General features: G+C 43.5%; 1 protein-coding gene across 1 annotated transcript in view; it reads left to right on the top strand.

Annotated features, from left to right (window-relative positions):
* The window catches only part of LOC123510626 (serine/threonine-protein kinase BRSK2-like), a 168040-nt gene that overhangs the window by 37984 nt on the left and 115056 nt on the right, over positions 1–15000 (top strand). Inside the window, 1 exon segment of the mRNA XM_045265911.1 lies at positions 11140–11234. Coding sequence (XP_045121846.1) covers positions 11140–11234 — 95 coding nt within the window.

Below are 15000 nucleotides of genomic sequence, written 5' to 3'. Positions count from 1 at the left end.
AGACAGTGCGTTCCCCGGATTTACATTTAATGAAGTTTCTTAGCGCTCCAACTTGTATTGGGGCGGGACGAGTACGTATGGAGACAGAGAGAGAGAGAGAGAGAGAGAGAGAGAGAGAGAGAGAGAGAGAGAGAGAGAGAGAGAGAGAGAGAGAGAGAGAGAGAGAGAGAGAGAGAGAGAGAGAGAGAGAGAGAGAGAGAGAGAGAGAGAGAGAGAGAGAGAGAGAGAGAGAGAGAGGGAGAGGGAGAGGGAGAGAGAGATCTAATACCGCTAATAAGAGAAATGTTTGGTGGAAAATGTGCTGTGCTCTCTCTCTCTCTCTCTCTCTCTCTCTGTGTGTGTGTGTGTGTGTGTGTGTGTGTGTGTGTGTGTGTGTGTGGGAGATTAGTGCCTTTCGTGTGTACCTTTCTACCTTGCCGTGACTTGGAGGGAAAGATTGAGTAGGAAGGAGGAGGAGGAGGAGGAGGAGGAGGAGGAGGAGGAGGAGGAGGAGGAGGAGGAGGTGTAGGTAAATTAGAAGGTAGAAGGAGAAGGGAGAACTCAGTGGAGGGAAAAAGGGAGAAAGAGAGGTAGAAGAAAAGGAGGAGAAGGAAGAGGAGGAGGAGGAGGAGGAGGAGGAGGAGGAGGAAGAGGATGAGGTATATTATTTCGGATCAATAGTGTGCACAAGAAAGTCTTTATAAACTATGAATAAGATCTTTTGCCTCTTCCTCTTCCTGCTACTCTTCTTTCTCCTCCTACTCCTCCTCCTTCTCCTCCTCCATCTCTTCTCCTCATTGATGTCTATTGAACTATCGCACCGTGCTTCTTCTCTCTCTCTCTCTCTCCTTTCTTCCCTCTCCTCCTCTTCTCCTCCTTCTGCGACCTCATGACCTAGAATTTTAGGTCACAAAGGACACGTTAAGGTCATGACAGTGTTGTGTACGTGTGATGGTGTGTGTGTGTGTGTGACTGTGTGTATGTGTGTGTGTGTGTGTGTCTAGACAGTCATGGCGCCCTGTACGTTATGAAAGAAATGATTGCCAAGTTTGTTCGGTTTTGGTGTTTTGGTACGCGATATTGGTGTGTGTGTGTGTGTGTGTGTGTGTGTGTGTGTGTGTGTGTGTGTGTGTGTGTGTGTGTGTGTGTGTGTGTGTGTGTGTGTGTGTCTGTGAGCATGTGGGTGTGTGTATGAACGAAAACACAACACATGTAACACACACACACACACACACACACACACACACACACACACACACACACACACACACACAGGCACACGGGCTCGCAACACAAGGGTACATACTGGCAACACAATGCTTAGTCAACATTGCTTAATTGTTCTGTATATTTTTTATTTGATGTTGTGAATGCAAATAATAAATGCATTTTAAAAGTTACACGCCCCCACACACACACACACACACACACACACACACACACACACACACACACACACACACACACACACACACACACACACACACGGCTGTTTGTACTCACCACACATCAGTCATTCGTGTTTTGACATTAATAACATCACTAAACACAACGGCAAGGGAGAGCTGGACTGATTATTCATATTTTTTACGTTTTTTTTGCGTCACCTTATATGAAAAGTATGAAAGTTATTATGTTTTGTACTATTTCTCTTTAATCCTTTTCCTTTTCCTTTTCTTTCTTCGTTATTTTTACTTCAGATTTCTTTACTTTCTGTGAGGGACAAATAATGATATGATTGTCTCACTAACCTCATCTAAACAACGCAAATAACAACTAATAGTAACAATAATTAACCCCCTTCCGTTAACCCCTTTAATACTGAGATGCATTTTTACCTTGAGTTTTGGGTGTGATTAGACGATTTTTATTTACATTAGGAAGGTTCTATGGAGGTTAAAAGATTAATAGCCAGAGTCTTCACTATTTTAAACCCCACATAAGTTTCTGAAGCTGTATAAAGCAGAATGAATATAAAAACGTGTCATGGTACTGAAGAAGTTAATCACTCAATCACTTATCATCGAAAATCTAATCACTCCACAACTCTATATTCATTAGCCTGGAAATTAGGGTCATTACTCCTGTATTTTCCCCTTTTTTTTCCCTTTTTCCCTCCGTTTTTTTCCTCATGACGTCACTGGAATGTCACGGTTTCCACTGGACTCTGAAATCGGGTTAAAAAGATCAATTCCACTAATGCAAATCAACGCAACATGCCCACAGACTTTTACCTATACGTTACCCTGTCAGAAAGGCGAGAGTCCCTCCTTCCCTCGGTCGGTGTGTACGCCCTTACTCCTCCTGGCATCGAAAAACAATCATAGCATTCCTTTTGGCCACGATGCTCCTTTGTTTTTTATTTATTATGTGTTTTTTCTATATTTTTTTTCAGTCCCAGGGTAGAAGATGGATATTGACTGGTGTAGAGCAGGGCAGAGATGACTTGACGGACTGACTGATTTACTGACTGACTGACTGATTGATTGACTGACTGTCTGACTGGGTGCTTTTACATGTTATTATTGTAAACTGTTGTCAATGAAATATCTATTCATGTATGTATGTGTGATTGTGTGTATCTATCTATCTATCTTTCTATCTATTTGTCTCTCTATCTATCTATCTATCTACCAGTCTACCTACCGACCTATGTGTCTATCTATTTATCTATCTATTTATCTATTTATTTATCTATTTCTTTCTAACTATCTATCTATCTATCTATCTATCTATCTATCTACCTGTGTATCTACTTATCTATTTACCTATATACCTACTTACCTATTTACTTACTATCTACCTACCTATCTATCTATCTATCTATCTATCTATCTATCTATCTTACCTATCTCTCTATCTGTTTATCTATCTGTCTATTTTTGACTGTATGGATTTTAGAAGTTAGTTATGAATAGGAGTTAAGATTTGTGAGTAAGTGAGTGACTTACTGGCTCTCTCTTACTTTTTCAGAGAGAGAGAGAGAGAGAGAGAGAGAGAGAGAGAGAGAGAGAGAGAGAGAAAGTGGGTCAAGTTACCTTCCAAATTTAGTCGTTGAATACAAGTGGCGGTGGTACAGATTTCTTCCTTCTTTTCCTCCTCCTCCTCCTCCTTCTCCTCCTCCTCCTCCTCCTCCTCCTCCTCCTCCTCCTCCTCCTCCTCTTTTTATCCCCTCTTCTTCCTCCGATTCCTGTTTCTTTCCTTTCATTCGTACGTGTTTCTCATCTTCCTTTCCCCTCCCCCCTCCTCCTCCTCCTCCTCCTTTTTTCTCCCCTTTCATTCGTACGTGTCCTCATGTTTCACATCTTCCTACTCTCCCCTCCTACTCCTCTTCCTCGTCCTCGTCCTCCTCCTCCTCCTCCTCCTCATGGCGCTGTCTTCGAGAGGGGTTGACAGCTAGTAATTAAACGTCTATTTTTGCTCTCGCACTCCTGCCAACTCGTAACAAGGTCAAATAATTTTCATTGCATTTTATTTTCTTGCTTCCTGTCCTTGATAATTTCCTCCTCGCTCACTTTTAATGTTTATCTGTTTGTTTGTGTGTTATTATGTTTGTTTCGTTTATATGTTGACCTCCTCCTCATTATTATTGATTTGTTATTCACCACGATCGTCTGCTGGTTACCTAGCCAGACTTCCCCTACGGATAAAGCTCAGAGCTCGTAGTGACCGATCTTTAGGTAGGACTGAAACCATATCACAGACAACACACACCGGGAAAGCGAGGCCACAATCCCTCCAGTTGCATCCCGTACCTATTTACTGCTAGGTAAACAGGGGCTACACATTAAGAGGCTTGCCCATTTGCCTCGCCGCTTCCCGGGACTTGAACCCGGCCCTTTCGATTGTGAGTCGAGCGTGCTAACCACTACACTACACGGTGTGTGTGTGTGTGTGTGTGTGTGTGTGTGTGTGTGTGTGTGTGTTTGTGTATTCAGTTTCGCCATTTCTGTGAGCGAGCGTGTGTGTTTGTGTGTGTTTGTGTGTGTGTGTGTGTGTGTGTGTGTGTGTGTGTGTGTGTGTGTGTGTGTGTGTGTGTGTGTGTGTGTGTGTGTGTGTCTCTGTGCTTGCGTGCGTGTGTGTGTGTGTATGAGTCCAGTTTAAAGAAAGTATAGAGGAACCAGCCACTATTCTTAAACCATCATACAAACAAACAAACGATATTACACTCACACATACACACACACACACACACACACACACACACACACACACACACACACACACACACACACACACACACACACACACACACACACACTCACACGGCCCACCTATGCTATCAACCAGGTAATTTGAAGGGCCTGGCAGCTCCACACGGCTACTTATTGGGGAGTTCAGCCCCTTAGCCCCCCTTAGCAGGAAACTTTTTTAATGAACAACAGGGATTACGACGATCTTAGCCCTTCTTTCCTTTCTTTCCCTTTTTTTCCTCCCTTTTTTAGTCTTTGAGTTGTCTTGTCTTGTTGTCTTTCTTCTTTTGTCTCTTCTTTCTCCTTTTTTCCTTTTCTTTCTTCTTCATTGTCCTCTTCTCCTCCTCCTCCTTCTTCTCTTCTCTTCCTCCTCTTTTTTCCCTCTTTTTCTTTTCCTTTTTGTTTCTTCTTGTTTATCTTTTTTTTCCTTGTTCTTTTCCCGTTTTCCTGTTCCTTCTATCCTTCCTCATTATTATGTAAGTCTTTCTTCTTTTTCTCTTCCTTTTTCCTCCTCCTTCTCTTCCTCCTCCTTCTCTTTTTTCTTTTTTCTCCTGTTCGTTCTTCTCTTTGTTCACGTCCTTCTTGTTCTCTTTTGTCCTCATCCTCGTCTTCTTCTTCTTCCTCCTCCTCCTCTTCCTCTTCTTCGTCCTTGTAATTGTTCTCCTGGTCCTCCTCCTCCTCCTCTTCGTCCTCCTTCTCTCCAATCTTTCTTCTGGAATCTCTTGTTCTCCTTTTTTTTCTTCTTTTTCTTTTCTTTCTGTATTCGTCGATGTCCTTCAGATTTTTTCTTTCCATCTTCTTCATTCTCCTCTTTTATCTCCTCTTTCTCTTGTTCCTTTCTCATTTTTTTTGCAGTGTTATTGTTTTATCTATCTTCTCCTTTCTTTCTTCCTATTCTGTCTCCCCTCTCCTTCTCTTCCTCTTCCTGTTTTTTATCTTCACCTCTTATCGTTCTTATCTCTTCACTTCTCTTCTTCCTATTCACTCTCTGCTTCTCCGTTTCACTTCAGTTTTTTGGTGAAATTCTTCGCTCACTTTTACTCTTTTATTTTCTCGTCTTTCCTCTTCTTCGTATTCCAAATTTATTCCTATTTTCTCTCTTATCCACCTTTCTTCTCTTTTTCGCTTTATTTGTTCTTTTCCTCCTATTCGCATTGATTTACTTCCACTCCTTTCGATTTTTGTCATTTGCGTTTTATTCCTTCCTTTCTTTGTTCTCTCTCTCTCTCTCTCTCTCTCTCTCTCTCTCTCTCTCTCTCTCACTCTTTTTCTCTCTCTTTTCCTCCTTTTCGTATATTTTTCCCTTCTTACCATTCATAACTATTCTCCCCCTCCTCCTCCTCCTTCTCCTCTTCCTCCTCCTCCTCCTCATCTCTACTTCCCCCTTCCTTTATCCGCTGTTATTTCTCATTCCCTAGTATTTTTTTTATCTTCCCCTCGCCTCTTCTTTTCCTCTCCCCTCTTCCTCCCTTAATTCTTCCTCCTTTAGTTGGTTTTTCTTCCCTTCCTCGTCTACCTCTATTCATCTTAAAGGATAAGCTTTCTATAATTTTTCCTTTTTCCAGAGTTACTATTTGTGTGTGTGTGTGTGTGTGTGTGTGTGTGTGTGTGTGTGTGTGTGTGTGTGTGTGTGTGTGTCTTGTCATTTTTCTGTCTCTCTTCGTCTTTATTTAACTTTTATGCTGTCTGTATGTCTTTCTCTCTCTTCCTGTGTGTGTCTGTCAATCTGTCTATCTCTTTTGTGTCTCTCTAACTGTCTGTCTATCTGTCTGTCTGTTTGTCTGTCTGTTTATCTATTTTTGTTTGTGTGTTTGTCTGCGTCTCTCTCTCTCTCTCTCTCTCTCTCTCTCTCTCTCTCTCTCTCTCTCTCTCTCTCTCTCTCTCTCTCTCTCTCTCTCTCTCTCTCTCTCTCTCTCTCCTCTCTCCTCCCTCCTCCTCTCCTTCCTTACCTCTCACCTCACTCAAAATAAACCTTACACACACACACACACACACACACACACACACACACACACACACACACACACACACACACACACAGAGGGCGAACCAGGTTTCCACAAATATTTGCCCAGCATGGAATGGCATTGCCTCGTAGGGTGGAAGACCCCGACCCATAGATGTGTTTGTGGGGCTCTGGATGTGGAAATGTGGCTGAGAATTGGCGGGTGTGGAGGAGGAGGAGAACAGACCGCTGGATACTCGATGGCTGGGAGAGATAGAAGGGATGGTAACCGGGAAAAATATAGAGGAGAAAAAAAAAGGAGAGGAAGTGATATGGAACAACACCAGTCGCCTTCCCCATTACACACACACACACACACACACACACACACACACACACACACACACACACACACTCAAACGAACAAACGAAAGGGGATCGAATCAACAGATGCCACATACCACCACCACACATGCACCTCACCATAACACCACAACAACGCACCACTGCACCACCACAGCACACCACACCATCCTGAGACAAAGAGGAAGACAAATGGACAAAGTAGAGACACACAGGAGGGAGAGAAGTGACAGTAGCTTTACTAGTCTAGGAAAGAAAACTAGAGAGAGAGAGAGAGAGAGAGAGAGAGAGAGAGAGAGAGAGAGAGAGAGAGAGAGAGAGAGAGAAGGGTAATGCTCATTGAAGTGAAGAAGAGAATAAGGGGGAGATGAGGAGAGTGAAAAGAAAGGAAGGTTTGAAGAGTGAAAGGGGAGACGAAAGAGAACTAGAGAGAAGAGAGAGAAGAGGTTGAGGATGAGGGGAGTGAGAACCAATAGAGGAGGATCAGAAAGAGAGGGAGAGGGGAGAGTAGGGAGAGGGGAGAGTAGGATAGCTTCATCAGTAGGGCCTCTTTGCACGCCCTGACGCTTCCAGACCCATGCAGTTAAAATTGGGAGAATCTTGAAGGTGAATAGGAGAAGGAGAAGGAGAAGAAGAAGAAGGAGGAGGAGGAGGATGGGGAGGAGGAAGGTAAAGAAAATAGAAAACAGAAAGGAGAAATCGAAAAGTGGAGTAGGAAAAGACGGAAGGATACAAGTAACGGAACAGAAAAGGAGGAAAAGGAGACGAGAACGAAGAGAAAATGAAAAAAAATGCAAAATAATAAGGCAAATATAGATAAAGTAGACCATGAAAGGAGAAGAGAGAGAGAGAGAGAGAGAGAGAGAGAGAGAGAGAGAGAGAGAGAGAGAGAGAGTACACAGTGAGTCCTGGCACCTGGTGTTTATGACTGAAGGGGAAGGAGGGTGAGGGAACAGAGAGAGAGAGAGAGAGAGAGAGAGAGAGAGAGAGAGAGAGAGGTAAGGGTGAGGGGACGTGCAGAGGGGAACTGGAGCCGCCCCTCGTCACCTGTAGAGGAAATTAAGGTTATTAGAAGTAGAGGAAGAGGAGGAGGAAGAGAGGGAGGGAGAGAGGGAGTAGGACCACCATCACCACGACCACCACTACCACCATCACCACCACCACCACCACCACCACTACCACCACCACCACTACTTACATTATCGAATTGCTTCCCATTCTGTCGGCCACGTGTGAGTCTGTTCCGCTCGCCCCGCTGCGTTCAGGAACAAAGGAACGCCGCCCATTCCCATTCCAGGACTAGGAACCGAAGAACCGAAGAACCGAAGACGAGACGCTCTGGACCAATACTAATAATATTTCAGACTTTTTATGGCGGGAAGAGAGAGAGAGAGAGAGAGAGAGAGAGAGAGAGAGAGAGAGAGAGAGAGAGATCATGAAACTTGTGTGAGTGGGATATCTCTCTCTCTCTCTCTCTCTCTCTCTCTCTCTCTGTCATCTTATATCATTGCCATCGTCATTATCATTATTTTCATAATTTTGGTCATTGTTATTAACGTTTATTCTTCTATTACTTCTTTATCTTGTGTTACAACTTCCTCTTTCTTCTCTTCCTCGTTATTGCCATCATCTTAATTGCTTTTTATGTTTGTCTTTCATTTTCTCTCCTTTCTTATCTTCTTATGTTACTATTTTGCTATCTTCCTCTCTCCTTCTTCTTTATCCTTCTTCTCTTCTTCCTTATCGACTATTGTTACTTCCCTATCTTTTATCATTCCCTTTCCTTTATTCTTCCTTTCCTCTTCATGCTTATCTTTTAAAGTTATTTCTTCGCTATCTTCCTCTTACTCTCTCTCTCTCGTTTCTCATCATTACAGTCATCATCATCATTATAACCAACTAGTGAAGCCAAGAACGTCTAATTTCCCCGTTCTTCCTTCCGCAATACTTAAAAAACAAACTTGCAGTGCATTTAACCTCACCAAGCCACTTCCTAATCTTCACCTGAGTACCTACACGTGCACAGGTGAGCCAGACGAGACAGGTGGGACAGGTAGGACAGGTATGACAGGTGACCCTCGCGCGACCTTCACCTGCAGTCCTTTAAGCGCCGCGTCACTTAGGCAAACACTTCCACGGGAGCAAAAATCGGTAGAAATCTCAGGTGACGTGCATCGAGCGGTCTGAAGGAGGCGAAGCTGGCGGTTGGTGGCTACTCCCAGTGGGCGTCTGAGACAAACCAACGTGGAGGGAAGAAAGGAAGGGCTGGGTGAGAGGGAGAGTGAGAGGGACAGGGAGAGGGAGGAGTCCGCCGCGTGTTGAGGGCAGGAAGTCCCCGCCTATGTGATCAATACTCGACCGCAACACCGCCCCGCCGAACACACACACACACACACACACACATACACACGCGTTACCTGGCCACCGTTGATACTAAGACCGCAATTTGCTTTTAGAATTCACCTAGACCGAGAGAGAGAGAGAGAGAGAGAGAGAGAGAGAGAGAGAGAGAGAGAGAGAGAGAGAGGAGAGGAAGATTTAGTTAACTATTAACAGGCAAATAAAAAAGAAAAAAAACTCTAGCAACTCTGTATCTCATAATAGACTAAGGATATGAAATTAACTGATAAAAACTCGAAAAGGAAAAAAGTTACATACACAAGAGTCAAGAAAATAAGGTAATCATTCGTTCGGCTTTGAATTTATTTCGTTCACGTGTAAACTGAACTAAAAAAACGAAACATGAAACAAGAATCCGATAAAGAAACCAATGATCTTGAAACCTTAACACACGACCAGACCCACCATGGGCCGCGCCTCTCAACACTAAGGGAAGAGAATTCAGACCTCTTCTAGTTTTGATCCCACTTAGAGCGCGCCTTCCCACGCCCCCGCGCCACCAAACCCAAACGCTCCCCAGCCCCCTCCACCTCTCTCACTCTGTTCTGATGAGTCACCGGGCGTTGGGGGAAGCCATACCACGCCTCCTGACGAAGCAAAAACTAGGTAAATGCTATGTAAATACAGGTCACTGCAGCCTTTCTCTCCCCATTGTGACCTCTGCTTAGGTCATATCACCTGTACACGTGCTATTTGCCTTTTTTCTTCCCATTTTCCTCTCGTGCTCTCAATTAACACGTGTATTCTTTCTTTCTCTAGCCTTTTTTTCAGTGCCTCCTAACTCATCTCCGTTTTCTTTTATATTGTTCATTGACCTGTGATTCTTGAGGGTTCTCGTCAGATCCTCAGTGTCCTTCGTGACGCTCTCTGCTCTCTCTCTCTCTCTCTCTCTCTCTCTCTTCTATCAGGGTTGCATCTCCTCAGCCTCCTTCGCATTAGCCTCTTGCCTCCCAACATGTCCTTTCGCAGCCCTCGCCGTGTCCCGCCTCTCTTCCAGCATGTTCCTCGTGTGGTGGTGGTGGTGGTGGTGGAGGTGGTGTTGTAGTTGTTCATGTTTGTCATGTTTTGTTGTTATTCGTTCTACTACTACTACTACTACTACTACTACTACTACTACTACTACTACTACTACTACTACTACTATGACTACACTGAATCAACTTTTGTCTGTTAGCTCATTGAATAGAAAGGCAAAACAAGTCAGTGTCCTTTTAACTTCTGAAGGTGACGTTAATTCAGCTCTTGAAATAGGAAGCAGAACTGACGTGGTGTTAATTTAAGGTTGATTTACAATGAGCTCAATAAATAGGAAGAAAAAACAAATCAGTGTTCATTTAAGTTATGAAGGTGAGACTCAGTTCCTTCAGGAGACAAACAGAGGTGATCGTGCGTTGTTTACCCTTCGTCACCGCCTTCTGCTGCCACCTCACCGCCTCCTCTCTCCATCCAACCAGCCAATTACGACCTGAACAGCCCATTACGTACCGGGGTGGCCTTACTTCCTGGTCGTAGGGGACAGGGAGAGGAGGAGGGCGATAAACAGCTAGGGAGAGGGAGGGAGGGAGAGGGGGAGAGTTCATGAAGGGCTTCTTTCTCCCTCAGCACGACCTGTGATCACTCCCCTCACCTCACATTTCCTCCTGTAGGGGAGAAGAGGGAGCAAATTGAGGTGCACGCCCTCCGGCATATATATATACACACACACACACACACACACACACACACACACACACACACACACACACACACACACACACACTATTGAAATACTTTAAAATTACCTCTTGTTATTCAAATTAACCAAGATTAACTGTTAAGGATAAACTAGGTAGAGGTAAATTTTTGTTCCATATACTTTTGAATTGTCTCTTATCATCAGAATACACAAATAAAAACTAATGGATAAGTAATTTATTTTAACTACATCACTGAAAGTATCCTACATTTCCAACATTCTATAGTGATAAGATTAAAGTGATAACATGAAAGGATTAAAGCTCACATCCTCCAGAACTTTCAAATAACAGAACCAAAGTGGCAGAAGACAAACTCCTTCCTCAGATAATCCAAGGAGAACCAAGGAAACCAGAAAGTTAACACAACCACACAACCTCCCCCTCCATCTCACTTCATTGCCTTCCCAGCCCCGCCTAACACGACGCAGACAAAGAACACGAGGACTCCCCACTTCTTCTTTAAGCTTTTTTCCCCACCAGCTAGAAGTTAAGCTTAATTTCCCCCCTCTCTCTCTCTTTACAGGACTGGTGAAGCTTGGAGTGCAGTGTGTGTCGGGGAAACGAGTGGCCATAAAAATAATAAACAGGGAAAAACTAACCGAATCTGTATTACAAAAGGTAAGTGTTGATAATGTTTGTTCTCTTTCATCTCTCCCCTATGCGCCTTTGTAAGGAAGCAGTGTTCGGTGTGCGTGTGTTAAACGTTCAACTTGTCGGGTTTTCAATTCAAGTTTAAGCTACGGTTCTGATTAGGAGTATTTTTAAAGATCACAGAGATGAATAGTGAGGTTCAGGAAGCTGTTTCTCCTTACTGACGGTGCAGAAACCTTGTCATTATTAGACTACCAATGGCATCTTGAAAACTATTAATACCAAAAGAGCTTCCAGTAAAAAGTCAGTAATTTTCAAAGATCACAGAGATGAGTGGTGAGATTCAGGAAGCTGTTTCTCCCTACTGACGATGCAGAAACCTCGTCATTGTTAAAATATCACTGGCATCATGCAAACTATTAATACCAGAAGAGCTTCCAGCTAAACCTCACTTATTTTCAAAGATCACGATGAGGTTTTCGAAGCTGTTTTTATTTTTCCTATTGACGATGCAGAGTTCTTGTCATTGCTAAACTATCACTGGCGTCACGAAAGCTATTGAAATATCACATAAGCTTCCAGTAAAGCCTAAAGTACTCGCAATGAGACGCATGGGTGTGTGGGAATGCAGAGCCGCGTGTTGTTTGAGGCAGCGGCGTTGAAAAGCTCTGTGTTTGTAAGCCATGCCAACTCACACCAGTTTTAGATAATGAAGTGACTTTTTGCGGGGAAACAGAAGGAACTTGGGCCGGAAACTTTACCACCATTGTTTTATTCCTGTTTTATTACTGTTACTCTTCCTTTTTTTTCTATTGGATCAGTTATCAGCAGAGGAAATAACCCGTGTGATTTGGCCATTCCTGCGAGCGAAAAGTTTTGGGGTGAGGTGAACAAATTTGCGACACTCCAGCATCCTCCTCCTCCATTCGAAATATGTTTTACCAATACGTGCAGTGTTGCCACATGCTGCTGACAGTAGTGCCAGATAGTGCAAGGGTCGGCACCTCGTGTGTGTGTGTGTGTGTGTGTGTGTGTGTGTGTGTGTGTGTGTGTGTGTGTAGGGACGCAAGGTATCCCGTATTATTGGGTTTATCTGTGCCAAATTTAGACGTATTGTCACACATAGGGAGGAAGGAAAATGAATTGCTTCCGTTTCAATAAGTCCTGTTGCTTCCCTATTACCTCCCCTTCCTTCCCCTACAACTCCTCACTTCCCTCCCTCACTTCCCCTCTGTATCCCTTAGCTCCCTCAGTTCCCTCCCCTTTTTCTCTCCCTTCCCTCTCCCTCTCCTGCGTTTCTCACTCCAGCTCTCTCCCTCTCGACTCTCGACACTTCTCTCCCATTTTCTCCCTTACGTTTTCTATTCCTCCCTTCCTTTCCCTCCTCTCTCTCTCTCTCTCTCTCTCTCTCTCTCTCTCTCTCTCTCTCTCTCTCTCTCTCTCTCTCTCTCTCACCTATTCATCTTAGTATGGCACCTGGTCTCTCTCTCTCTCTCTCTCTCTCTCTGGCTCTCTCTCTCTCTCTCTCTCTCTCTCTCTCTCTCGCACGTAATTTCCTTCATTTCTTTTCATTTATTTCGTTTCGATCATCTCTTTTCTCTTCTGTGGTTCTCTTTCTCTTTTTTTCTCTTGTAATGCTGGTTTTTCCTTCTTTCCTTCCTTCCTCCTCGTGCTCTTTCCTTCTTATTTATTTTTCTTTTCCTTTCTTCACTTCTCCGAACTCTTTTTAATTTGTTGCTTCCTTTTCTTCTGTCTTTCTATGTCTCTTTCTGTCTCTCCGTCTCGTCTGTCTCTCTCTCTCTCTTTGTGTGTGTGTCTCGTTTGACTTATCTTTTTTAGTCTCTCCGTCTTTGTGTTCTCTTCTATTTTATCTTCCTCCCGATACATTATTGACCTTTCTCTCCTCCTCCTCTTCCTCTTCCTCCTCTTCCTTCTCCTTTGTTCCTTTTTTGTCTCTCTCTCTCTCTCTCTCTCTTTCTTTTTTATTTTCCTTCCCTCATGCACTGCCTTATGTTGCCTTCCTCTTTTCCTTCCCTCTTTTCTTTTTTTCCTTCTTTTCTCCGTTTCTTCTTTCTTCTCTTCCTCCTTTTCTCTTTTTCTCATCTCAGCCATTACCTTTTTGTGATCATAAGAAAAGATGATTCGATTTTATTTTTGTTGCTACTACTACTACTACTACTACTACTACTACTACTACTACTACTACTACTACTACTACTACTACTTATACTACTACTGCTACTACTACTACTTTTTTTTTGTCATGGCCTATAGCGCATGTATGCATACTTGAAGAGTATATGTGGGAAACGCTGTTCAGCTTCCGCCCATTAGTGGTGCAGGCAATTTTATTTATAGTGGTACCCATATTAGGGGCCATATCACCATCCAAACGCATCTTTGGTGTAACCACCTAGAACCTGGGTATCATGGTGACATGTAGGTAACTTTAAACCGTTCGACAAATGGCATAGCTTCAAAGCGGTATGTGGTGGGATTCGAACCTACGCATGGCCTAATCCCACGTTCACCACTTTATCCACCGCTTCCCTAACTACTACTACTACTACTACTACTACTACTACTACTACTACTACTACTACTACTACTACTACTACTACTACTACTACTACTACTACTGCTGCTGCTGCTGGTGCTGGTGCTGCTGCTGGTGCTACTGGTGGTGGTGGTGCTGCTGGTGCTGGTGCTGCTGCTGCTGCTGCTGCTGCTGCTGCTGCTGCTGCTGCTACTACTACTACTACTACTACTACTACTACTACTACTACTACTACTACTACTACTACTACTACTACTTTTATCATTGGGTCCTACTATAGTTAATTCATTATTTCTCATTATAAACCCTAATTTTCTCACAAACTATAACTAATATCTCATAAATGTGACTTTTCCTCGTAAAATATCAATAGTACATTTTCCCTCACAAACATCAATGTTAGTTTTCCCTTTTTCCCCTCAAGTTCTCGTTTTTCCCTCGTTTTTCTTATAAATGATGGTTTTCTCATAAATGTTGGGAGTGTGGCGGCTGCAGTGGTGGTGGAAGAGGAGGAGGAGGAGGAGGAGGAGGACTGCATTAGGAAGCACTGCATGAAGGGAGGGTTGTGGGAGGGGAGGGAAAGAAAGGAAAGGGAAAGGGGGAGAGGGAGGGGCGTACTTTGGTTTTATTTTGGTCGTAAAGGAAAGTTTGCTCCCCTTCTCTCTCTCTCTCTCTCTCTCTCTCTCTCTCTCTCTCTCTCTCTCTCTCTTTCTCTCTCACTCTTTTATTTTAATGGACGTGTTTAAAGATAGAATTAAATCTTCTTATCATTTATTCACTCAGTTTGTCAGGTGTAGGCCTATTTGTCGCTTGAAATTTTCCTTAGGCTCATTTTCCTTGTATTATAATAAGAGTCACTACAACAAACTCAGTAATAGAAAAGAATAGTCTTTATATATATTTATTGTTTGAGAAGCTTGATTTTTTATTGTATATTTTTAAAGGGAGTTGGAATCTTTACAGTTATGTAAGAAAAAGAAGCACGTTATTTCTTGATTTAATATACTAGACGGCACCTGCAACTCTCCTCCTCCTCCTCCTCCTCCTCCTCCTCCTCCTCCTCCTCCTCCTCCTTTACGTGCCCAGGTGTTCTCCTTACCTGTACTCGATCAACGGCAGGTGTAAGGGGCCATGGGAAGTGAGAGATGGCAGTACGAAGAACCAGGAGGAGGAGGAGGAGGAGGAGGAGGAGGAGGAGGAGGAGGTGGTGATGGTGGTGGTGGTGGTTGTAGTGGT

The sequence above is a fragment of the Portunus trituberculatus genome, chromosome 29 (genome assembly GCF_017591435.1).
Source record: "Portunus trituberculatus isolate SZX2019 chromosome 29, ASM1759143v1, whole genome shotgun sequence".
In the NCBI taxonomy this organism is placed as follows: Eukaryota; Metazoa; Arthropoda; class Malacostraca; order Decapoda; family Portunidae; genus Portunus; species Portunus trituberculatus.
Note: the sequence above shows the minus strand (reverse complement) of the source record. Positions and strands in the feature narration are given on the sequence as shown.